Source organism: Plectropomus leopardus, chromosome 7 (genome assembly GCF_026936395.1).
Source record: "Plectropomus leopardus strain MGB_pleo_1.0 chromosome 7, ASM2693639v1, whole genome shotgun sequence".
Lineage (NCBI taxonomy): Eukaryota > Metazoa > Chordata > Actinopteri > Perciformes > Serranidae > Plectropomus > Plectropomus leopardus.
The window spans coordinates 3,250,944-3,276,201 of NC_142182.1; the positions used below are offsets into that span (position 1 = coordinate 3,250,944).

At 38.3% G+C, this 25,258-nt stretch overlaps 2 protein-coding genes across 2 annotated transcripts in view; both read right to left on the reverse strand.

The window, feature by feature from the left end:
• The window catches only part of LOC121950559 (peroxisomal succinyl-coenzyme A thioesterase-like), a 36,950-nt gene extending 11,778 nt beyond the window's left edge, over nucleotides 1–25,172 (reverse strand). Inside the window, exons 1-2 of the mRNA XM_088079664.1 lie at nucleotides 25,127–25,172; nucleotides 24,176–24,372 (exon numbers count right to left, since the gene is read on the reverse strand). The gene's annotated coding sequence lies outside the window, so the exon portion shown is untranslated. The remainder of the gene's footprint in view (nucleotides 1–24,175; nucleotides 24,373–25,126) is intronic.
• Nucleotides 3,094–25,258, reverse strand: part of LOC121949952 (apolipoprotein(a)-like) — a 38,801-nt gene continuing 16,636 nt past the window's right edge. The window contains exons 18-35 of the mRNA XM_088079455.1: nucleotides 25,118–25,181; nucleotides 18,240–18,368; nucleotides 16,460–16,595; nucleotides 16,247–16,353; nucleotides 15,781–15,913; nucleotides 14,995–15,113; nucleotides 14,227–14,389; nucleotides 12,613–12,731; nucleotides 12,345–12,504; nucleotides 12,033–12,217; nucleotides 11,776–11,924; nucleotides 11,488–11,581; nucleotides 9,838–9,958; nucleotides 8,550–8,624; nucleotides 8,310–8,450; nucleotides 6,225–6,331; nucleotides 3,820–3,965; nucleotides 3,094–3,414 (exon numbers count right to left, since the gene is read on the reverse strand). Coding sequence (XP_087935581.1) covers nucleotides 3,250–3,414; nucleotides 3,820–3,965; nucleotides 6,225–6,331; nucleotides 8,310–8,450; nucleotides 8,550–8,624; nucleotides 9,838–9,958; nucleotides 11,488–11,581; nucleotides 11,776–11,924; nucleotides 12,033–12,217; nucleotides 12,345–12,504; nucleotides 12,613–12,731; nucleotides 14,227–14,389; nucleotides 14,995–15,113; nucleotides 15,781–15,913; nucleotides 16,247–16,353; nucleotides 16,460–16,595; nucleotides 18,240–18,368; nucleotides 25,118–25,181 — 2,313 coding nt within the window. The 3' untranslated portion in view covers nucleotides 3,094–3,249. The remainder of the gene's footprint in view (nucleotides 3,415–3,819; nucleotides 3,966–6,224; nucleotides 6,332–8,309; nucleotides 8,451–8,549; nucleotides 8,625–9,837; nucleotides 9,959–11,487; nucleotides 11,582–11,775; nucleotides 11,925–12,032; nucleotides 12,218–12,344; nucleotides 12,505–12,612; nucleotides 12,732–14,226; nucleotides 14,390–14,994; nucleotides 15,114–15,780; nucleotides 15,914–16,246; nucleotides 16,354–16,459; nucleotides 16,596–18,239; nucleotides 18,369–25,117; nucleotides 25,182–25,258) is intronic.

Genomic DNA, 25,258 nt, shown 5'->3' on the forward strand with positions numbered 1-25,258 from the left:
TGTACTTTGAAAAATACATCAGACTCTCTGCTGCCCTCCGGTGGTCAAAGACTGTAACTACATGTGTTGTTTTTTTTGTAATTGCGCACTGTGACCACCAGAGGACAGTAAATAGACATGATCAAAAATAAATAAATTTACAATAAAACAAATAATTAAAATAGTTAAATACTTAAATGAAATTAAATGAATAGATAAGTTTATTTTAAGAGCAAATGAAAATTAAACCAAAATATCGTTAAAAAAGATAATATACAGATTAGAAGATTGTACTTTAAAAATACTACAACTCTATTGTTCAGACAATCTCGATTAAAAATTATATAAAATAAATTTTAGAATCTTAATTAAACAGTACATCAAAGATATTTTAGAGTGAAGTAAATAAATAAATAAGTAAATAAATAAAACGAATTGTTATATACTGCCCCCCGATGGTCACATTATGTAACTATATTTGGTTCTGTGTAATTAAGCACTGTCACCACCAGAGGGCAATATAGAGACATATCTATAAATAATAAATATATAAATACTAAGAGGAAGTAAAAATTAAGGCTCAGTACCACAAAAGAAGAAATGAAATTGATGAAATTATTGAAAATATACTTTGAGAAAAATATTACAACTAAAATGATTCAACACTATAAGATAAATTTTTTTTTTTTTTAAATAATATTGAAAAAAGTCTTTAGAATAACATTGTAATCAGGTATACTTTACTTTGACATCAGAATATAACAACAACGTTTCTACACTGTCCTCCCGTGGTCACAGGTGTAACTACAACCGCTTATTTTTATTTACGAACTGGGACCACCAGAGGGCAGTGAAGAGACATGATCGAAACAAATAAAAATATAATCAAATAAATTAATTATGACAATAATCAAATACATAAAATAAACAAATGAATAAAACAAATAAAATAAATAAATAAAATTAAAGCAAAATGTTGCTTCAGACAGTAAATTGATTAGAGATTAGAAAACATACAATAAAATCATGAGAAGCACAGTTTAAAAACACTACTTACTAAGGATGCTCTGACACTTTAGATCAATCTTAATTAAACATGAAAAAAATGGGATTTTAGATTTTTGTAATTTATTTTATCATACAATGTCGTTTTTAATTTTACAACGTCTCTACACTATCCTCTTGTGGTCGCAGTGTGTAACTACAGTCGGTTATATGTAATTACCCACTGTGACCGCATGAGGGCAGTAAATAGATATGATCAAACATACATTCAATAACAAGCTCATAAACTATTAATAATCAAGTATATAAAATAAATAGATGAATTAATAAATAATTAAATTCATTAATTAAATAAAACAGGAAATATAAAAATGAAAGAAAATTAATTTGAAGACTGTTAAATGAAAAGAGATTTTAAAAATTACAATAAAATTGTGAAAAGTGCACTTTAAAAAATACTTTAACTATAGTGGTTTGACACTTTAGACTATCTTAATTCAACATTGAATAAAGGGGATCTTAGAATAACATTGCAATATTATAATAAGTCATTTGAATATGGCAACGTCTCTAGACTGCCCTCCTGTGGACGTAGCGTGTAACTACATGTGGCTCTATGTAATGAAGCGCTGACCACCGGAGGGCAGTAAAGACAAATAGCTTCAAATAAATATATAAACAAATAAATAAATGAATAAATAAATGAAGAATGAATGAATAAATTAATGGATATTGAATATTAAGAGGAAGTAAAAAAAACAATGAAATAATTAAGAAAATTCTCTGAAAAAATACTACAACTAAAATGATCTAACACTTAAATATAAACTTTACTTTAAAATGTTAGAATAACGTTGTAATCATTTATATTTTACTATGTAATTTGAATATTACAACTGTCTCTACACTGCCCTCCAATGGTCACAGTGTAACTACAATCAGTTTGGTGTAATTAACCACTGTGACCACTAGAGGGCAGCGAAGAGACATGAGCTAACAAATACAATTGCAATATAATAAATCAATAATTAATTAAACGTTTTCATAAGTTTTTTAATCTTCTGTATTGTGGAAAAGACATAGACCACCTTAGCAAGATTTTAATGTTCAATACAGTGATCATACGTGCCACCAGAGGGCAGTCAAGCGACATTATTGTAATTTACAAATGACATAGTAATGACATAATGACATAGACATATAATAAACTATATTACAGTGTCTAAAATCACTTTATTTAAGGTCTAGGTGAGATGATCTTTAAGTATTTGTTCATTGTAGTGCTACTGTTTTTTTTAATTATATGATTTAAAATTGTTTTTTTATAGTCTTTATTTGTCGTTTTGTGCTGTTCTTTTCCTTAATTTTTTTATTTCCTATTAATTCATTATGTCTCTTTACTGACCTCTGGTGGTCACAGTGCGTAGTTACACAGAACCGACTATAGTAACACGCTGCGACCACCGGAGGGCAGTGTAGTGACATTTAAAAATATATATATAAGTAAAATACATTTGATTACAGTGTTATTCTACAGACCAGTTTAAATTATTTTTTCAGTATGATGATCCTAAAATGGTGGAACATTTAAGTTATAGTATTTTATTTAAGTACATTTTTAATAATATAATTATATTTTTCTTGGCTATTTATGTTGTCTTTGGCTGCACTTTGCCTTACTTTATTTCCTGTTTGTATTTATTTATTATCTGTGTGGTCACAGTGCGTAATTATACAGAAACAAGTGCTGTTATAATCTGTGACCACCATAGGGCAGTGCAGAAATTGTTGTAATATTCAAATTATATAATTTATTAGAATGTTATTCTAAAATCCCTTTTTGTGTAATTTTTTTTAAGATTGTCTTAAATTGTCAGAAAATTATAGGTGCAGTCTTTTTAATAATACACTTTTAATAAATGCATTGTATTTTTTGTAATCTGTATTTCCTTTTCTGTCTTTTGCAATATTTTGCTTTATTTTTATTTCCTCTTAATATATATTTACCTTTTGGCTTATTTTTATTTTGTGTTGTCTTTGTGTCCATAGATAGCTGAAACCAAAGAAGTAGTTTCTTTTGTGTGTTTTCTAAAACGCATGACTTCCCCATTTCCATTGTATGTTTTATTGTTCAGCAACCAGGAACATGATCTGTTCAATGTTCAATGTAACAAAATCATCTGTTTTCACATCAGATAATATCAGGCAACAGCAGTCACGTTGCAGTACATCTGTGTAAAAGTACATATTTAAGGTGGATGGTATTCAGTTGTCATTGATGGTCTTCTCTATCCAGTCGAGATGCTTGGAGACTTGAACATAGACACCGGGCTTCATGGCAATGCCACAATGTTTGTGGCCCCACGATGTCACCCCCTGCAGGATGTACCTGTTATTCTTAATACACACCATGGGACCACCGCTGTCACCCTGCAGCAAGAAAATAAATGTTTTAGTTTTTGGTCTAAAACGAGAGAGGAAAAGAACACCAGCAAAGCAGGAAGGAAGAGAAGTTTTAGGTCTTTGAACTACAAGTGACACAGATATGGAAAATGTATATTCAAAAACAGATGTAGGTCAAATATTTCTGAAGAATTCAAACTTGTATAAAATTGTATGCCCTGGGTCTGAAATTACACGTTTGGCAATAATTGCAATTATTAACAATAACATTTAAATAATAATCTGCTGAACTCTGAGTCCATTAGGACAAGGAGCAACAAACAAGTCCAATTAACTAATTTAATAGACATATCGCAAAAGACACTGTGGCAAACAGCAAAGCACAACGCTATGACATTTTCTAAAATGTTCATCAGTTCTACTTTTTCATACCCCGCAGCTGTCTGCTCCTCCCTCGTTGTATCCAGCACACATCTCATCGTCTTTGATTCTGCCGTTCCAGTACTCTACATCATCACAGACCTTTTTCTCGATCACAGGGACACTAGTTTCCTTCAGCACGTCCGAAACTGTCCCATCTGCAACACACCTCCATACAGTTACTGTCGTGTAAAATACCCCAACACTGTCCAGAAAAGTGGCCCATCACACAAGTTAACCCTTTGATGAAAAGACAAAAACACTGGTGTCTCAAAAATACTTTGAAGAGAAACACCTGTGGCAGGCAGGATGCAGTAGACTTTAATATGCAGCTGACAGAGAGAAAAGCCAAGCCACACCCCAGCAGATGACTTCAGGTGCTTTTACACCTGAGAGTCCGGATCAAGGTCCGAATCAAGGTTCACATTTTTTTCACATTGTATAAATTTAGTCCAGTTTCACACCGCAATTAATGCGAACAAACTAATGGACTTTACATGATAAACGTACATCATATCATCAACTACTTGGGTTGCATCTCTATACTTAACATTTACGTGTTGGTTTTTTTATTTCGGTGCCTATATTATCAAGTTAGAGCATCCACGTTGCCCACCTGAGCAGCGGTGGTCAGGAGCGTGTCAACTGCGGTACATCTAGATAAACTGTGGTTCGCCATATTTCTACACGTGCAACATGTTCGTCAGCAGGAATAGAAAATTGTGTTTTGATTATTATATTGACTCTATAACAGAAATAAGGAAATGCAAAGATGGCTGTTTTCTACAACTTCCCTGCTTCCCTCAACAACAACAGCCCTCTGACAGACAGAATCTGTGGACAGAACCCATCAGCTGCTGACACAAGGCATTTTACTTTGAAACATTTAAAGGATTCTAAAGACTGCTGAAAAAAAGCGGGCTATCTTTGCAGTACGGTAGAACAAATTTGAAGTACAAGGAGGAATCGGTGGATTTAAGTCTCTCCCCATGTGCTTCCGCAGCTCATTTTGTTTTGGTAACGTCGGTGTTAGCCTGCCATAATTTCCTGTCACTGGTACATAAGTCTGAACCTTTCATAATAATGCTTTCACGCTGGACATGAACCGGACAGTGGTTCAGTTTGATCCGGACCGAGACCATCTCCTTTGGTTGGACCGAGGTTCAGCTGTTTGGTCTGGACCATGGACCAGGGGAGGTTTCACACCTGTCATTTTGGTTCAGATCAAACTGAAAAGTCCGAAGGTCTGGACCTAACAACATAGCTGTGAAGGCACCCGTAATGTAAACAGCTTACAGAATCTTTAAATACTATGTTGTGCCTTTGATCTACTTTCATGTACCAAAAAAGTTATAAATCTTGGCCTCATGCATAGAAATATGCATAGCTCACAGACTGCAGCCTCACTTTTCCTTCCCTGTTCAGCTTTTAAGATCGAAAAAAAAAAACAAATTATAAATGATTCAACTCAGAAGTGCAAGTTCCAGCTTTGGGACCTCTGTTGGTTTAAACTCACAAAATATAGATAAGTTACAGTATATTTGAACGTTTGATTGTATACTTGATCGTGCATTTGAGCAAATATTTGAGTACATATGATCTAAGACAGTTTGTGATACTTATTAAGATTAACCATCTGTTGCTTTTTTTCTAAGCTTGAATCATCAGCATCATTTATCTCCAAAGCAATATCATCATTATCTCATTTCTAATCACAGAATATCTAGGGTATTTTTAATTGAAAAGCTAAAAATGTGTTCAAAATGCAACCTTTTCCTTAAATATGGGCTCAATTCAAATAATTTTGCTTTTATAACGGATAACTCTTGTCGTGTTTGTCCCTTTTGCAACTTTGCCTTAAAGAATTTGTAGAGCAACCAGTAGTTACTGCAGGTTTACCTTAATTTAGTATTTCTTCTAATTTCTTCTGGGTAACTTTTATGAAAACAACTGAGTCATATTTTCATTTGCAGAAAACAACCAATCAGAGCTGAGGAGACAGTAACAAAGCTGTCAATAATGTCAATCACTGCTCATGAATTGCAGTCAAACTGTCAAACTGTGCAGCACTGATCAAACGTGAATCAAGTTTGCGTTACCTATTTATCATCTCAAATGTTTTTAGAAATGTGTTTTTCAGCCGCATTATTTATCTCATTTTACAGATTAACAGATCACTAAAATGTGTTTCTGTAAGGGTCTAAGGACAGAGGGATGAAATATGCTGTAAAGCCCTCTGAGGCAAATTGTGATTTGTGATGATGGGCTTTATAAATAAAACTGAACTGAAAATATTTGAGAAGATGTTGAAGACCAGCCAGAGTCCAAACTTTTCAAAACGACCACACTCTCCACTTGACTTTGTCCCCACAAAGACAGCAGCACAAGAGCACGCATAAACACATGACATACATTACCTTGGGTTTTACCCCATCCTGAAACGTAACACTCAGCTCTAACAGGAACCGTGTAGTCCTTCTCTGGTAGACAGACTGGCATGATATAGTCATTTATTTCTACAGGGCTGAAAACACACAAAACACCAGCGTTGATAAAAGTACTCAGATTTCCTTCTTAAAAATAGCATGGACATTGTAGAAATATTCAGTTCCAAGGAGAAGTTATGCATTCAAAGTCTTCCTGAAAGAAATAAAAAAGTGTGAGCATGCCCCAGCAGGCCCATTTCAGATTACTGTATATTATATGATTAGGTTTCAAACCTGAAAGGTCGTTTTTTTGTCATCATTATTATTATTTTTCACCTTTAGCCAAATCTTCAATTCCTGTTAAGTGGAATGAGCTATAACCTGTCATTAGGCCCAATAACTGAACATGATGTGCAAATGCTTCCCAACACACGTGAACCACATAGACCACATGGTGGAGCTATAATTCACATTGAAAATGTTTTATCCAGACGGCCTGGCCCCTCACACTGCAAGTCCTATTGACACGAAACTGCACACGTGTGCAGCTCAATGTGCTCGACAAAAAGCCTCTGGACCATAAAGGTCGCTCTCACTAGATTTTGTGCTAATTTTCACAATGTGTAAAATGAAAAGAACTTGAGGAATTCTGAGTGTATTAAGACCAAACTTGATTTATACCATCTTGAAGGAATATACAAACTTCTGTTAAACTTCTGTTCGCAAAAGTCGGAGTTTGAACAAAATTACCCAAAACAAAGTCCTGGTAGATACGTGTTGAGGAATAAGTGCAACAAAGTATTTTCATCTTCACCCTCAGTGGATACCAAAAATACCAAAAATGTTTTCCTTAAAAACTACTGGACAGAATTTGACCACATTTAGTACGCATGCTCTGGGACCAAGTATTAACCAAAATCTGAAGTGCCATGTTGATTGGCAGAAGTGGGTGTGGCCTCTTAAATTTTAACTTATAACTCAAGATGACTTTAACTAACGCTGATGAAACTCACAAGAGACATCTGGAGTGACGTTCTGAACGCGCCTACTCAAAAATACCCCAATCAGCCACATGGTGACTCTGCAATTAAGGCCAACATTGGAAAGCCCACACCCTTCATATCATAAGCCCGATTGATTTGATATTTGCCACAGAAGTCCAGCTCACTCATTTCAAAGATGACTCTTGGACCATTAAGGTTTGCCCAATAGATTTCCCCCTATTATGAATTGTTTGAAAAAAAGTTAATTAAAAGAACTCGATGAATATTTAGTTGATTAACACAAATGTGATACACAGCAAAAGCAAGATCGGTCAAAAAACGTGGCCGACATTGATGGAAAAAACATTGCCGGGCGGGCTTAGCAGGAAATGGGCCATAACTCGAGTTTTCTCTGAGGAATCTTGATTAAACTTGATGGTGATCTGGTACGACCATAAGAGAGTACAGACCAAGTTTCATTCTATTTCTAAAAGAAAAGTGACAATGATGGTATTTTGAGTGTACTGGTCCTTCTATAGACAGATGTGAACCTGCGCGCTGCTGCTTCCTGCTTTGGATTATAAAATTGATGCAAACCCTTGTACAATACTTTAATGGTGCAGCAGGTAAACATGTAGCTGATTTTAACTAAGATACATGCTAATGGGCACTTTTGATACTTGTGGGTAGCATAATAATATATTACTCATTACATTCTGTATTTTTAAGATGACTCTTCAAAGTAAAACTAAGATGAAGTTATCAGGAAATTGAAGCTCAGTAAGAAGTACAATATTTGCCTCTGAGGTGTAGTGGAGTAGAGGTATAGAGTAGCTGAAAATGAATATAATCAAGCAAATAAAATAGTCTAAATTCTTGCTTGTGTTGTACGTCGCTTTGGACAAAAGCGTCTGCTAAATGAAACTGTAGAATTGTAGAATTGTAGAAATAACACGTGCTTGAGTAAATGCACATATTAACTTTCAACCATAAAGTGGCACCATTGAATTAAGAATAGTTGTATCAGTGTCATTACAACTTAGTATTTGCACTAGTATTATTAGAAGTGATAGCAGGATGGTTCAGTTTTTACCTCTGCAGTTTGACAAGAGCAATGTCACTATCACCCGGTCCAAGTACAATTTTCTCCACGTTCCTCTTCTGTTGTGATGTCTCTTCTTTTTTCAAATTATGGGCACCCAGGGTTACCACGTAGTTTCCAGGGTCGTCGGAACTACAGCAAACAAAAAACATCAATAAACACACTCATGAGCTGTACAGTGATTACAGGATTTAGATTTGATGATGATATTTTTTTTTTATTGGCTCTGACTGGCGCATGCAGTGTTTAGCAGTAAGGATCCAGTGAGGGTTAAGTAGACTTCCACCACATCGACGCATTACATTCCTGGTAGAAAGAGACACAAAGAAACATATTAAAGTATAACCGACGATATAAAAATATAACTTATTAAAAATACAATATTATTTCAGTAATTTACAGATACAGAACCCCTTCAAATGCAGCAGTTTGTTTTCAAGGGGAATAAAAAACATGGACTTAAACAGACATCACAACTAAATTAAATGAATGAAATAAGAATATGATGAAGATACTGAAATATATCAGCCAACATCCACTGTTAAAGGTCCAATGTGTAGGATTTAGGGGCATGTTTTGGCAGATACTTAATATAAAAGTCATGACTATCTTTTCATTAGTTTACAATCACCTAAAAATAAGAATGGGTAGGTAGGTCCTCTTCCACAGAGTCCAGCATGTTATTCTACAGTAGCCCAGAATGGACACATCAAACACAAGCTCTAGTTACAGCTGTTTGCATTTTTACATTTATAGCGTCTGCCACTGTAGTTCTCCTAAAAGCTTAGCACATGAGAAGTTTCAGTTTAGCAACCTCATTGCTAGATGCTAATAAATCCTCCACACTGGACCTTTAATATCAGATTTCTCCATTTTAACAACTACAGAAAAATATCCGGGAAAATATGATTCTCTCTACACATATAATGTATTTGTTTTAATAATATTCAATACTAGTTTCTACATATTTTGATTTTGTTCATCTTGGTGCATGGTCCTCTTTTGATTTTGGCATTGACCATGTAAGGGGGTCGTACTCGGTAAAATATGGGTTTTATTTTGCAAATTAATTACATTACACCACAGTCCCATTGTTAAAATATTGGATATTGTTTGCCTGTTTTCACAAAGATGTATCCATCAGATTTTCCAAAATATAAGTAACCTGCAATGTATGAAAAACCCAGGTCTTTTAAAAATATTTAGGCTTACTGCTCTTCTGAAGGTATTTCCAAGTTCTTGAAAGACTCTTCAGAAGTTCTGAATATAAGAAAAAATCTTCAATCTGTTTATTATTATTAATAATAATAATAATAACAATAAAAACGTTTAACTTGTTTCCCTAATTGTGACTGTCTGGATTTTTCACCCGTTATTTATCTAGAAAAACTGATGGATATCTCTGTGACCTCACTGTATACACTGGAGGAACAAAGTGAGGCATCATCTTTTGAAAACCCAATATCACTGAAACTTTTAACACATTTTGTAAATGTTGCAAGTCGCTTGTTCTACTCACAGGATCAAGAGGTAGATTTGCCACGGCCACGAGTGAGGATTAGACTCGCAGCCATCCACAATCCGACCCTGACAACGTTTCGGTTTGAAGACTGGAGTCCCACATGTCCTTTCAACTTTGGCTAGTTATTAAGAAAGATCAAAGTCATGAACTCTCACAAAATAAGTGAAACACAAACATTGACTTTGTCTGAACTGGTATCATTTATCAGGACTTAAAGTTTATAGCCATGGCAAGCCGCATGTGAGGCTAAGGATCATAACATACAATAAAAAAAGTAAGATGAACAAAAAAGGGACTTTATTACTAGATCCTTAACATTAGAGAGAAAGAAGATTTAGAGTTTGACCTCAGCAAAACCCATCTGATTCGAACATTTGCATTTTCACATACAATTCTTCAGATTAATGTCCAGGTAATTTCAGGTTAACATGTGTGACAGGCATTTTAGAAATAAAATCAGATGGAGGCTCTAGGACATTTTTTTTTCTCATGAACAATTGTGGATTTCCCAAATGATGTACCGACTGTTAGGCATCATTTTATCACAAATAACTTGAAAAATAGTGCATGTAACTGTTGTAAATGGGAAAGACAAATCTCCCCAGGGGAGCATGTATACAGCCCTCTAGATGAATAGAACTGTTTGACTCTATAAATGTGCTTTTGATTGACATTTACAGAATGCTGTATAGGCTGCAACAAAAAATAAAACAATTAGTGAAGTTGGCAAACAGCTTTAAAACACTGTTTTCCATCTCTCAACTTATATTTAATCTCCTTCTTATCATATCAACCACAGTTATTTCAGCTAAAACTGTGTGTACGCCTGCTCTAAAGAATGCGTGCCATATGTGCCATTCTCACTGCACATTCCTCCTTTATAAATGTATCCATTATGTTTGGAAAAACAGCATACAAATGTTTTTTGTGCATATACATCATATGTGCATGTGGCCCTGGGCTTTTCCTACCACGCCAAGTTAGAATGTCTGTTGTGAAAAAGGTTTATTTCTCTTCTGTTGGGTTTTTGCATCTCTTGGTGAGGATCGTGGATTCGGGTCAGGATTCCTTCAGTGTTCATTGTTCAGCAGATTTTTACCAGGAGCCGAATTTTCACAGAGGTCTCTTCCTCTCCAAAACAAACACACCAGGTGATTTAAACTGGTAAAAACACAGAATAAAGCAGTTCTGCAGGCAGCAGACAGACTGCTAGCCCAGCACCTGTTAATGTGTGCTCAATTTTTTTCTTATCTAGGAGATTTTTACCAAAAGCTGAGCTATCAGCAGAGATCTCCTCTTCTCCAAAAGTGGACCAGTGATTTAAATTGTTAAAACAGTAAAGAAAGCAGTTTTAGGTAACAAAAACACTATTTTTTGACCCTGGTCTTCGCAGAGGGGCTGCTAATCACAGTGTTCGGGACAAAAATGCAAATGATCCCTATCTAGAACTAGTGTTTGGTTTGTCCAGAGCTTCTGCAGAAACATGGTGGAAAAGACACTTATTATATTCCATTCATGCCAATATATCTAACTAAACCTTATATACTGTTCCTTTAATGGCAATAGTCACTGGAAAACGCATGTACGCAGAGTCATTAAAATATTCAGCAATTACTTGTAACTTACATACAAAAAGGGTTCACATACCACAGTTTGGGATGTCACAGTAGTCCCATCTCGTGTTATTGTCAGTAGTGTAACACCACGGTCCCCTCACATCGTCTTGTGGGTTTCTGCAGCTCTAACAGTGACATACAAGGAAGGAATCAGTGAATTCTAAACAAAAATAATGATTTACCAACTTTTAACATGAATTTGTTCAGAAAATCCAAAGAGAAAATTCAACAGTCTACAGCTAAAAAAGCACACGCAGGAAAACACACATACACACACACACACACACACACACACACACACACACACACACACACTTACATTTCCATCCAGACCCTTGTCGGGGTGACTCTCTGGGGTGAAGCTGTTGTGGAGGTGAGGGCTCTGGGCACTCCAGGCCTGGCAGGTCAGACCCTTAGAGGTGACGGAGGTTGGACCTCGATATGTTGCTCCATTTCCAGTCTTACAGTCTAATGCAGCAAAAAAAAAGGAAAAAAAAAGAAAAAAGAGAGACCAAATAAATCAGAAAACAAACTAAAAATGTGACAAACGCATGTCTCAAATGTTGACAAACTGACCTTTAGGAGGTGGAGCTGCAGTAGAGGGGATTTCAGCAGTAGGGGGCTCAGCTGTGGGTGTAGCTTCTGAAGAACTGGGGCATTTCTCCAGGCTGCAGTACTCCCAGCGGACATGAGGGTCTACAGTGTAACACCAAGGAGCTTCGTCTCCGTCAGGGTTCCTGCACAGGTTCCTCCTGAGGTCCCTGTTGAAAGAGAAAACCTGGAACTTCAGGACAGCAAGAATCAATGTTGTACAAGATTTTTGGTTTCACTCTTAGCATCAAAGGAGCCAATTGTCTCTGTTCACTTGTTATGGCTATCTGAACTCACCCGTTGGGGTAGTTCTGTCGAGTATAATTGTGACTGTGAGGAAACATGGTGCTCCACGCCTGACATCTTATTCCACTGATGGTCTCTGCTGTTTGGCCACGGTAACTTGATCCATCCCCCTCATAGCAGTCTAGCTCCTCTGGAGGGCTCTCTGTACCACCTGCAGCAAGAGAAAGAAAATCAAGCTGATTACGACATGCTCTCTACCTTCATCACCACTGACATTAATGTTATTGTAAATGGGTCAGAAATCATCATCACGCTATACCTTCTTCTACCTCACAGCTCGGCACATCGCAGTACTCCCAGCGAGTTTCATTGTCAGTGGTGTAACACCAGGGCTTAATTCCATTGTCGGGGTTACGACAGTAGTTTTTATCCAGGCCTCTGACAAACAGCAGACAGTAATAATGATGAACACAGATATGACATGTTTAAAGCTTCTGAAAATGGCAATGAAAACTCACCATTAGATTAGATTAGATAAGGTTAGTGTTGCATTGTTGATCACTTTTTATGTCTGGACAAACTTTATTCTTTTGGTTTCTCTCCAAATACTTAATTCACATCTTCATTACAGACACCAGTTTGTCAGCATCAGAGGGAGCTAATCTTATTATTTGACTGTTGAAACAGGAGCGGGCTGCTCCTCGAGTGTGGCAAAAATAATAATCACAATTATTCAATTGAAATCAAGATTATTTACGCACACACACACACACACATATATATCTATATATACACTGTATGGACAACGTATCGGGCCACACCTCTTAATCATTGAATTCAGGTGTTTTATTCAGTCCCATTGCCACAGGTGCACAAAATCAAGCACCTGGCCATGCAGTTACTGTGGTTCTTAAATGCTTCCACTTTGTAATAATACCACTTACAGTTGATCATGGAATATTTATGAAGAAAGAAATTTCACCAACTGACTTGTTAGGTGGCATCCCATTACAGTACCACACCCGAATTCGGTGAGCTCTTTAGAACAACCCATTCTTTAACAAAGTTTTGTAAAGGCAGACAAAGTTACAGGGCAGGGTCACCCAGTGCTGTGCATTGTGTGTAAAAGTCACCAAAGCTCTGCTGACTCAATAACTGCAGAGTTCCAAACCTCCTGTGGCATTAACAGCAAAAAAACTGTGTGCCGGGAGCTTCATGGCATGTATTTCCAGGCCAAGTATCACCAAGCACAATGCCAAGTGTCAGATGGAGTGACGTAAAGCATGCCGCCACTGGACTCTGGAGCAGTGGAAATGTGTTCTGTGGCATGACGGATCATGCTTCTCTCTCTGGCAGTCTGATGGACGTGTCTGGGTTTGGCGAATGCCAGGAGAACATTACCTGCCTGACTGCATTGTGCCAACTGTAAAGTCTGGTGGAGGAGGGTTAATGCTGTGGGGATGTTTTTCTGGGGCTGGCCTCAGCTCCGTAGTTCCACTGAAGAGAAATCTTAATGCTTCAGCTTATCAAGACATTTTGGACAATTCTATGCTTCCAAATTTGTGGGAACAGTTTGGGGAAGGCCCTTTTCTGTTCCAGCATGACTGTGCCCCTGTGCTCAAAGCAAAGTCCATAAAGGCATGGTTGGATGAGTTGACTGGCCCACACAAAACCATGATTTTTACAAAACGTTCAATGGTTTTCATGACTTTTCAAGGCCAGGATAATGTGAAATATGTATGTTGTGATTGTGTCCATTGTAATGTAGTGTATTTGTTTGTATGTATGTTTTGTGTTGGACCCCTCAAAAATGAGATGGTTCATCTCAAGGGGCGATCTGCTAATAAACTTTCTCACAAATCAAACGATGAAGGCAACATACCATATGTTCCTCTTTTATAAAAAAAAACTTTTCATTCGCAGTAGCTCTTACTTGCAGGGGTAGTTATCTGGCCCGCGGGTGGGGACATGTGGCGTCTGAGCCGACCAGTCTTGGCACGTTTTGCCAGATTTAGTCACAGCAATTGTGCCTCGGTATGCTTCTCCGTTACCACTGGCACAGTTCATCTCTGGTACGATGGTGGGAGGCTCAGATGCTTAACGAACAAAATGAGGTGAAAAAAGGTAATTACTGAACAGTTGCTAAACACATATTGTCAAAAAAACAAGCCTTGCATATAGATTCGACCATTCATGCTCACATTCACACCCTCAGACAACTTAGAGTTATACTTTAACTCCACCTATATGTCTTTGGACAGGAAGAACCCGAACAAAACTCATGCTGACATGAGGAGAACTTGCAAACTCCACACAGAGGGACCGTGGCCGGCTGGAGGGTTTGAACCTGGAACCCGACTGCTGTGGGGCGACCAGTGCACCACCGTACCACCATCTACCAAATATGTTTAGCAATTTTATATATAATATTATCTATTATATAAGGGGGACATACTGGAGAGTCAGTGTGTTATGTTAAACGTTCGTGAGCTGCAGACAGAGAACCTCACTGCTATAAGTAAAATAATGTCCGCTGTTTAATGTTTGAAATGAAACATCCCAACCTGTTGGAAAGATATCCATAGGAATCTCACTTGTAACATTGAGAATGGGAAAACTACTGCCCCAATTCATTTGGCCTGGATGTCTGGAAATTACAAATTGCACCCTCAAGGAAACATACTGAGATAGGAGGACTTACTGCAGCGGGGTATAGAGCAGAGGTCCCATCGTTTGGACGGGTCAGTGGTGAAGCACCACGGTTGGGATTCTCCATCTGGGTTTCTGCAGAAGTTTTCCTCAAGATGCTCATCTGGGAGACTAGACGAAGCAGAAATAAAACATTAAAATAAATCATTAGGACAAAAAGCACTGTTAAGCCTCTAGAAAACAGCTGAATTGTTTGACTTGTTGTTTTTAAACAGCAGGTGACCCCGACTGATCCTGGGAAACTACACTACTACTGCATCAGTCTACCAGGGATAAAACCTCATTCCTGTAAGATGTGTAATTGTTGTTTAAGATTAAACCCACCACTGAGGTCTCATCCGCTGTTTAAGCATCAACACACAAGTAGTAAGAAATACAGTAATTTCTGAACAACAGTTACAGGAGTGGGAACATCACACACCCCTGTGGAGCCCAGTGCTGATAGTTAAGGATTTGGAGACTCTGTTGTTACATTTGATCATCTGCCTTTTCCCCAACAAAAAGTCAAAGACCCGTCAACACCACCATATGAAAGAGTCTGTTCTGCAGCCTGGATGGTGTTAGAGGCCTTGAAGTGTTGAAAGTCAAGTGGAGGCATAATGAAAAATCGTCATCAACAGGCCTGTTTGCTTTCTATGGAGAGATGGTTACACACCAGATGTCCAAAAGTTTTCATGATAACAGATGTCAAAGCCACAGGTCTGAAAATATTCATTGTATATGATTAAATCCTGCCTGAGGTTGATTGACAGATTGATAAACTGTGTTGTAGTCTTACAAGCTGGGGTCGTAGCCATGGCTGTGTGGTGTCTGGGAGTCCCAGCGTTGGCAGGTGTAGCCATTTTTTGTTACAGACACATTCCCCCTGTAGTCCTCACCAGTGCAGTGCATACACTCATCTGTAGACAGCTCTGTAGAGGAAACATATGCTCTCAGGGTTGTATCTTTGTTAAGTTCAATAAAATCAGCCCGCTTTCTGGGTGGAAGGCTTGTTGACAAGTTTACTGTATAGCATGCTGCATGGGTATGAAACAATTTAAAACAGTAAAACACACAAAAACGGTTATTCTGTTAATCGGATACAGAAAAACAAATAACTGTTTTCATACTTTGGATTTTATGCTCATATCAAAATTTGGAAATGAAAGAACTTAGCCACGGGCTGACCTTGATTTTGGACATCTAGTCACATTTAATAAAACAACTTTCCGATGCTTATATAACTGAAGAGACCAAAAACTTGCCTTTTTTTTCATACAGTACTGTGTTTTTTCCACGAGTGGGCGTCTCTGTTTCAGAGTTTTCTGGTGATGTCCAACACTCGTCGTTCCTCTCATGATATGTGAAAGACCTGTGAAAACACAGCAGGTGTCAGGTCTGAGTGCTGAGTCTTAAAGTTAGTAAGTCAGTTAAATTGTGATATTAAAAATGATGTATGTTCAAAAGTTTGAACTTACCTGCATGTGAAGAATGTTTCAGTGTCACATTTGGCCGCACACTCAGCCACAGAGCTGACTAAGTAATATCTTCTCTGCAGTGAGAGGATCTGTTCTCCCTCAGTTCTGATGTAGCCGTCCACTTCAGTACCACTTGCTGAAATCAGAGACAAAAACATGAATTAACAGTAAAGTAAACTGTACACTGACTATATTTGAAGCTCAGGTAGGCACTTTAATTTTGTTGTCACTGTGCTAAAGACCTATAATAAAGAACATGAGACTTTTGCAACTCAAACTGCCCCCTTTTTTAGGCTTCAAGAAACTGGCCAATCACGGGCCCATTTCAGAGATAACAACTGTCAGTCCTTTTTATCACTGCTCATGAACTGCAGTCAAACTGTCAAACTCTGCAGAGCTGATCAAATTTGAATCAAGATACTGTAACTGCACCGCCTAATGTTTTCAGAAACATATTTAATACAGTTTAGCTGTAAAATGAGAAAGTTTGTGACCCAGCTGCCATGTTAAAAACAGTAGAGCAAACTTTTTCATTTTCCATCTTAACAGCAGAGTAAAATAAATTTCTGGAACAGAATCTGTATTCATATTTGATCACCACTGCCGAATTTGACAGTTTGCAGTTCACGGTTGAAATGATTGACAGTCATCGACTCTAAATGGTTGTTCTTGTGATTCTTGCGGATTCCATTGGGAGCACTAAGAGCAGGCAGAGCATATTTTTTTCACATAATATCTGCCTCATGTGCTGTTGAAATATGGTGACATTTATTTAAAAAAAAAATTAAAGAATTAACTTATTACTTACATATAAAGTTGTTGTTTTGAGAGCTTAAATCGGATTTCAAGTTTTATGTTTGAGGCAGTAAATGTTTTTAAATAGTACAAAGTTCCAAGCCATAGACTTAAATATGAAAGACTGATATGTAAAATTAAGGATGAATTGCAAAATAAATGAATATATATATATATTTTTTTAAATTCACCCCCAAAATGTACATTTTCAAATTTAAGTAATCAATCTAGTTAATTATCACCTTATGAAGGGTAACTTTACTTTACTTTACTTTAAAAAATGAGTAAAACAGAAGGTTACATTTGTAACTGTGAAACTGTCTCAAACTGCACAGAGTCTACACACAGAAGAGAACATAAGTTATTGTCATTTAAAAATGAAATACAGATTTAAAGAAAGAGGTAAAATACCACATATGGGCACATACAAATACATAAACATAATACAGATTCAGTCATACATACTTAAAAACTGTTGATGGCTTTGAAATCCATACAATGACCTGATGAAAATGTCTGAATTATATATCCATTATATCTAGTTTGTTTAGACATGACAGACTTTTATAAAGATCAGTTCAACTTGATCCTGTTTCAGCCCTCGACTGTCAGACAGACAGACAGACTTTTAATCTGATGTCAGAAATGTGATTCAAGAAGTAGAGGTCTATGAAAATGAGATCAATTCTGAAACTTGCGTGAAGCTTGATCATATTCAGTCTCTGCTTCCAGTTGTTTGGGGCTGCCTATAAACTGTGTAAAATAAGTGTGAACACATCAAAGTAAACAAATTCTGTTCTAGTGCATCCTGTACTGTCCAAATTGTACTGAAAACGCTCATTTTATTAGCGTGGACAACATTGTCCTGACAAGGTACTCTAACAGTGAAGCAACATTTTGTCTGTGTTAGTTTTTTAATACTTTATGACACTTATATAACTGTGGAGTGTGTATTATTAACATTCAAAGGTGCTGGTATTCTTACCGGTGCAGATCAGGGCTCCCAAGAGGAAAGCTAGTTTGCACAGGTCCATGATCAGGTCCTGTACCAGCAGCTCACAGTCGATGAAGTCGCCAAGGTACCTCTGGTAAGTTTCTGGGCTCCTTATGGCATCTCAGGGAGATAAATAGGTAAGTTCAATCAATCATTAGTCAATCATTGGCCAGACAAGGACAGCAAACAAGCAACACGTTTTGGAACACTTTTAATAATGTGACCTAAAACACATAAGTGCTTTTTTAAAAATGCATTATAGGTCATGGTAGTGGTGATTTATTTCGGTACTTAATATATAAACCAAAAAGGTATAGGTTGAAGCTGAAGCTAAGATATTTGCATGAGTAACCTATTTACTGCTAAGTTATATATATATATATATATATATATATATATATATATTTTTTTTATTTTTTTTTTTAAATGGTACAAAACAAACACGACTAGAAGGAGAAAGAATAACAAGATTCTGAAACATTTCATAGAAAATAATAATCACACCCTTGATTTTTAATTGTTCACCACCACATATTTATACTTTTTTTATTTATTTGCAGAGCGGACTACACAGTTTGAATTTGTTATCACAGCCACTGCACAAGTTAACCTCACTGATAGATACACATCTGGTCTTTATGTTTGTCCTTACCCTGTTTGTGTAAACACACATGTTCCCCTCAGCTCATACTTGCTCCGTCTGATCTAATAGAGCCTCTGATTAAAGCAAGGAAGCACATTATCCATACATTATTTGTGCAGTTTTGAAAACCTCCACACAGGAAACAATGTATGAAAGTATGAGAGCAAAACATGCAATATAGAGTTGACTAGAGTTGACTGAGTTGTTTATATTTTATGATCAACTATTACACCCATCCATCCTGCGCATGCTTGTCCTTGTGATGTTAAAACTTTCATTATAATATAGGTAAAAGGCTGCATGTTCTTCAATGGTAATGCGTGTGTGTATATGTTATAATTTCATAATTTAATACAGACTTCCTTTTCATTCTACTGGTGAATTTTATATGATCTGAATCAAATCAGATCATTGTACAACATAAAGTTAATCTTCAGCTAAAAATGACTCATGTCCTCAACTGCAAATAGACATGATTACAAAACATCATGCATTATAGACTTTTCAGTGGGCGTTAGGGCTGAGTGACAACTATTCAATCTGGCAAAATGTGCCAAAGTCTTTCTTTAAAAAACTTAAGGGCCACTTTCAGTTAAATTCTTGACTAAACTTAAAAGAATTTTCTGTGCATGTAAGCTCCTTAAGGAAGTTTTGATTGAGTTTCCTGAGCACGCTTGTCCTTGTGATGTTAAAACTTTCATTATAATATAAGTAAAAGGCTGCATGTTCTTCAATGGTAATGCGTGTGTGTATTTGTTATAATTTCATAATTTAATACAGACTTCCTTTTCATTCTACTGGTGAATTTTATATGATCTGAATCAAATCAGATCATTGTACAACATAAAGTTAATCTTCAGCTAAAAAGGACTCATGTCCTCAACTGCAAATAGACATGATTACAAAACATCATGCATTATAGACTTTTCAGTGGGCGTTAGGGCTGAGTGACAACTATTCAATCTGGCAAAATGTGCCAAAGTCTTTCTTTAAAAAACTTAAGGGCCACTTTCAGTTAAATTCTTGACTAAACTTAAAAGAATTTTCTGTGCTTACAAGCTCCTTAAGGAGGCTCTTTCATTGAGTTGCCTGCACGATGAGTACTTTTTTTTTCAACTTTAAGTATTTTTGTGGATAAAAGTTATTTTACTCATATTTATGTATCCAATTTTAATGCATGAATTTAATCCAGGTGGGTATAAGGATGGGGTAGCTGCTTAGTTCTCAAACTAAATGGTGAATTGGCAAAAAGTAGTTAAAATAAATAAATAAAAAGGACGTAATGCAGTGATGATGATTACAACCCCAAAAGATGATTTCTGTTTGCTTTTGCTGAGGCTCCCAGCTGTGGCTTCTGCCAGCTTCAAATTTAACAGGGGATATTGTATCAAATCATACTGAATTTGGAAATCAATTAACAGTAAGTGATATGAGCCAAATCATATACCACCTATTACATCACCACACGGTGTTTCTGTCATCAAAATATTGAATGACTGATACATATTTGGAAAACACTCACAAAAACTGCAGGTCTGCTGCACCTCCAACTTCTTTTAAATCAAGGCGGAGGACTTTTCTATTTGCTGCTACCTTTTATTAAATCACATATTTATTCACTTCTTATACTGCGCTGTAACTTTTGTTAACTTTTCATTTTCTTTTATCTAGTCCATTAATTGTTTTTAAAGGTCATCTAATAATGTTTCTCCTGCATCAGTCTTGAGGCTTTTGATGTTTTATGTAGAGCACTCTGAATTGCCTTGTTGTTGAAATGTGCTACATAAATCAACCTTCCCTGCCTTCGTAATAAGTGAAGATTTTGACTGAGCTCCAATATAACTGTGACTGTGTTCAGGTACCTAAAAGGGCACAGACTGCGCTTGAGCATCAGCCCACAAAGTGTGAAGACCACACAGGGTAAAGACCTGCGAGTCTACCTGCGCGAGTCCACCGAGCAAGGACACCGACTACCGTTGCCGCCTGTCTGTTTTCAGTCTAACGCACAATGTGTCTCTCACGCATCCCGGTCATTGTTGGCAACCAGAAAAGACGCACAGTCTGCCGTACACGCAATCCGCAAAACCTGTCCGCTCTCCCAGAAAGTGGTCCCAGCCCACACTCAGTTACCTTTGGTCTTTGGAACTGTTAGTCCGCAGTTAACAAGACAGAATTCATCAGTTCACTGGTGAAACTCTCAGACATTCAGGTCCTAGTCCTGACTGAGACATGGATCCGCCCAGAAAACTCAGCTACACCAGCTGCACTCTCCGAGTCCGCTACGCTAAGCCACACCCCTCGCTCCACTGGACGAGGAGGCGGTGCTGGTGTGCTCATTCCTGACAACTGGTCTTTTTCCACACTGCGCCCGTTGAGCAGCAACACAACATTTGAATATCATGCTCTAAATGTCACTGCTCCCATCAAAGCATATATTCTGGTTGTGTATCGCCCACCAGGGGGTAATCTGGATGGCTTTGTCTCTGAAATGGACATGTTACTCTCTGACATCCCTGATGATGGCATACCACTGATTGTCATGGGAGACATGAACATTCACATTGACAGTACTCTGGCAAACAACTTTCTGGCACTCCTCTCCTCCTTTGCACTTGTACTAGCTCCTTCTCCTCCCACCCACAAAGCTGGTAAAGTCCTTGACTTGGTGCTGACTCGTAACTGCTCCATAGCAGATGTGACAGTTACCCCACTACACCTGTCAGACCATTTCTTGGTAAAATTTGCAGCTGCCTTTCCGCAATTGCAGACACCCACTCAGACAATTTCCCTCCGCAGAAACCATAAGTCCCTCATAGCAGCACAGCTGTCTGATGAGGTGAGCTCTGCCATGCCTGACCACTCACACTTCTCCTCACTTTCTTTTAATGAGGCTACAGAAACACTCTGATCCTCTCTGGCATCCTCTCTGGACAAACTCTGCCCCCTGGTGTCCAAACCAGCCAAGAAAAAACAACCAAGTCCATAGCTCTCTGAAGTTCTGAGAGAACAAAGAACTGGACTCAGGGCAGCAGAAAGAAAGTGGCGTAAATCCCAAGAACCCACTGATTTGTCCTCATACAAACAGAAACTTGTTTCCTTTACCTCTTCCTTGCAGTCCGCTAAGAAAGCCTTCTATCAGAACAAGATCTGTGCTGCTACTGATTCCAGAAAACTGTTTATGGTGTTTAACTCCTTGCTTTCTCCTCCAGCTGCTCAGCCTTCCCCTACACTGACTCCAGACATGTTTGCCTCCTTTTTCACTGAAAAGGTGGCTGCAATCAGCAACCAGTTCTCTGAGCCTGACCAGCCCAGTCAGCTCAAACCCACTACTGCTGCTTCACTCTGCTCTTTTGCTCCTCTGACCGAGGATGAGGTCTCCAGACTTCTTCTGAGCTCAAAACCTACAACATGTCCTCTCGATCCAATACCCACCCGCATCCTGCAGACCGTCCTGCCCACTATCAAACCTACAGTTACACACATTGTCAATTCCTCCCTAAAAACTGGCACTTTTCCTGCTACTTTTAAGCAAGCCAGTGTCACCCCACTGCTCAAAAAGCCTAATCTCAACCCCGCCCAGGTTGAAAACTACAGGCCAGTCTCACTTCTACCATTTCTGTCGAAAATACTGGAGCACGCAGTATTTAACCAGGTCTCTGAACACTTGCGGAACAACAACCTACTTGACTCCTTTCAGTCTGGCTTCCATTCCACTGAGACTGCACTCCTGTCAGTCACTGAGTCACTGAGACTGGCTCGAGCTGCTGGTCAATCCTCTGTCCTACTGCTGCTGGACCTGTCTGCTGCCTTTGACACGGTGAACCATCAAATCCTCCTCTCCACACTCTCTCATCGGCATCTCAGGTTCTGTCCTATTGTGGTTCAAGTCCTACCTCACAGGCAGATCCTTCAGAGTGTCATGGCGAGGAGAGGTGTCTAGGTCACATGGCCTATCGACAGGGGTTCCTCAGGGGTCGGTGCTTGGTCCCCTACTTTTCTCTCTGTACACCACCTCACTCGGTGCAGTGATCCGCTCCCATGGTTTCTCCTACCACTGCTATGCTGATGACACTCAGCTCTTCCTCTCCTTTCCACCTGATGACAGAACGGTCTCAGCTCGGATATCAGCGTGTCTGGCTGATATCTCCATATGGATGAAGGAACGCCACCTTCAGCTAAATCTGTCTAAGACCGAACTCATGGTCTTTCCAGCTTGTCCATCTGTTCAGCCTCGGATCAGTGTCCAACTTGACTCGAGCCTACTTGTGCCCACAAACTCAGCCAGAAACCTGGGTGTCATGATTGATGACCAGCTGACCTTTAAGGTTCATGTGGCCTCAGTTTCTCGGTCTTGTTGTTATGCCCCCTACAACATCAGGAAGATCAGACCCTTCCTGACCCAACAGGCCACACAGCTTCTGGTTCAGGCTCTTGTGATCTCACGCATTGACTACTGCAACTCTCTTCTGGCAGGCCTCCCTGCATGCTCATTCAAACCTCTTCAGATGATCCAGAATACAGCAGCACGTCTGGTCTTCAACCAGCCCAAAAGAGCACATGTCACCCCGCTGCTAATTTCTCTTCACTGGCTTCCAGTGGCAGCCAGAATCAAATTCAAAGCACTTCTCTTGGCTTACAAAACAATCACAAGAACTGCTCCAGCCTACCTGGAATCCCTGATCCAGGTCTACTCTCCTTCTCGCCCACTACGCTCTGCATGCGAAAGACGCCCGGTGCTTCCAGCCCAGCACGGCTCTAAATCTCCAGCCAGACTCTTCTCTTCTGTTGTTCCCAAATGGTGGAACAAACTTCCAAACTCTGTGCGATCTGCTGAGTCCCTTTCTACTTTTAAGAGACAACTGAAAACTCAATTGTTCCGAGAACACTGAGGCACTTAACCTGACTCTTCTCCTCTTTGCCCTTTGGGGTAGAGTAAGTCAGATGGTCCAAAACCCAGCACCTAATGATTATCTAGCACTGACAAAGTTGTGTGATGTTGTATGTTGATTGTCATCGTAAGTAGTGATACTGACATTGCTGAATCTCAGATGCTGAGATCGCTACTGGTTATTACTTTAGTTTCCAAAAAAAAAAAAAAAAGGGGTGCGGCACTTCTTCTGCCAGTAGACGGCAATACCTGTGACCAATCACACCTGAAGCACTTTTACACTTACTAAGGGTTTTTTCCTTACGTCTAAATTCTTGCTTGTGTTGTACGTCGCTTTGGATAAAAGCGTCTGCTAAATGAAATTGTAGAAATTGTAGAAATTGTAGAAAGTCTGACCTCTGAGCTGGAGTCTTCAGGTTTGTGGTCTCGTCAGCTGGTTTATCCTGGTGTTAAACTGGTCTCAGTGCTCAGCTCTAAAACAAAGCTGCTGTGAATCTGCGTGAATCCAGCTTTTCAACAGCAGGTTGGCCGACAGCTGAGTTTTATTTAACCGTCTGAAGTCCAGTTTCACAGTGTGGTGCTCCAGTCTCCTCCTATTGCGGCATCAGGGTCAAGACACAGGATGGTGCCAGAGTGCAGAGTGCTTTACAAATTAAAATTATTCTGAAACATAATTTTATATATGATACTTTGATCATTATTATTTTTCCCTAGTTTTTTGTTTGTTTGTTAGTTTGTTTCCTGCTATTTTTTTCCTCGACATTTTTCTTTAGCTTGATTTAAAATATTTTAAAAAATCTACTAATTTCTTGCAATTTGCTGCACATTTAACATAACATTGTAAACAAAGATACACTAAAACATAGATGAACGATGTTAAAATAAAAATAAAATCAGGTATAAATATGTTTACTGATTAAAAAAAAACAACCAAAAACTGCTTTTTTATGTGGGAAAATACCTGATGTAAATGAGCCTGCTTAAATTATGAGAAGGAAGCACTTTAACTGTCCGAGCAGAGAACATTTCTGACCTCTGAGTCTTCAGGTTTGTCGTCTTGTCACTTTGTTGCTGTTAAACTGATTTCAGAGCTAAAAAACAAAGCTGACACTAAATCTGTGAAAATCAGACTCTCGCAGCAGGTTAACTGACAGCTGAGCTTCATTTAACCGTCCAAACTCCAGCTTCTCCCGTTTCCTCCAACATCACCGACTCATGTCTGTTTGCTTTAAACATCACTATTTTCAGATACGCGAATAAAAGCTGGAGCTGTTTTTAGCTGTTCGGCTGTGACTGCAGACTACAAGTCTGAAAATAAAATAATAAGATGTAAATTACGGTGTTTACAGGACTTCTGTAGCTCGCTCCTCATCTGTCTCCCGCCGTCAAAACACACCGGGAATTACCACGGAACTGTCGGCAGTCGACTTGCATCATGGGTAATGTAGGCGCTTTGGTATTGCGATTAATGAAGAAGGC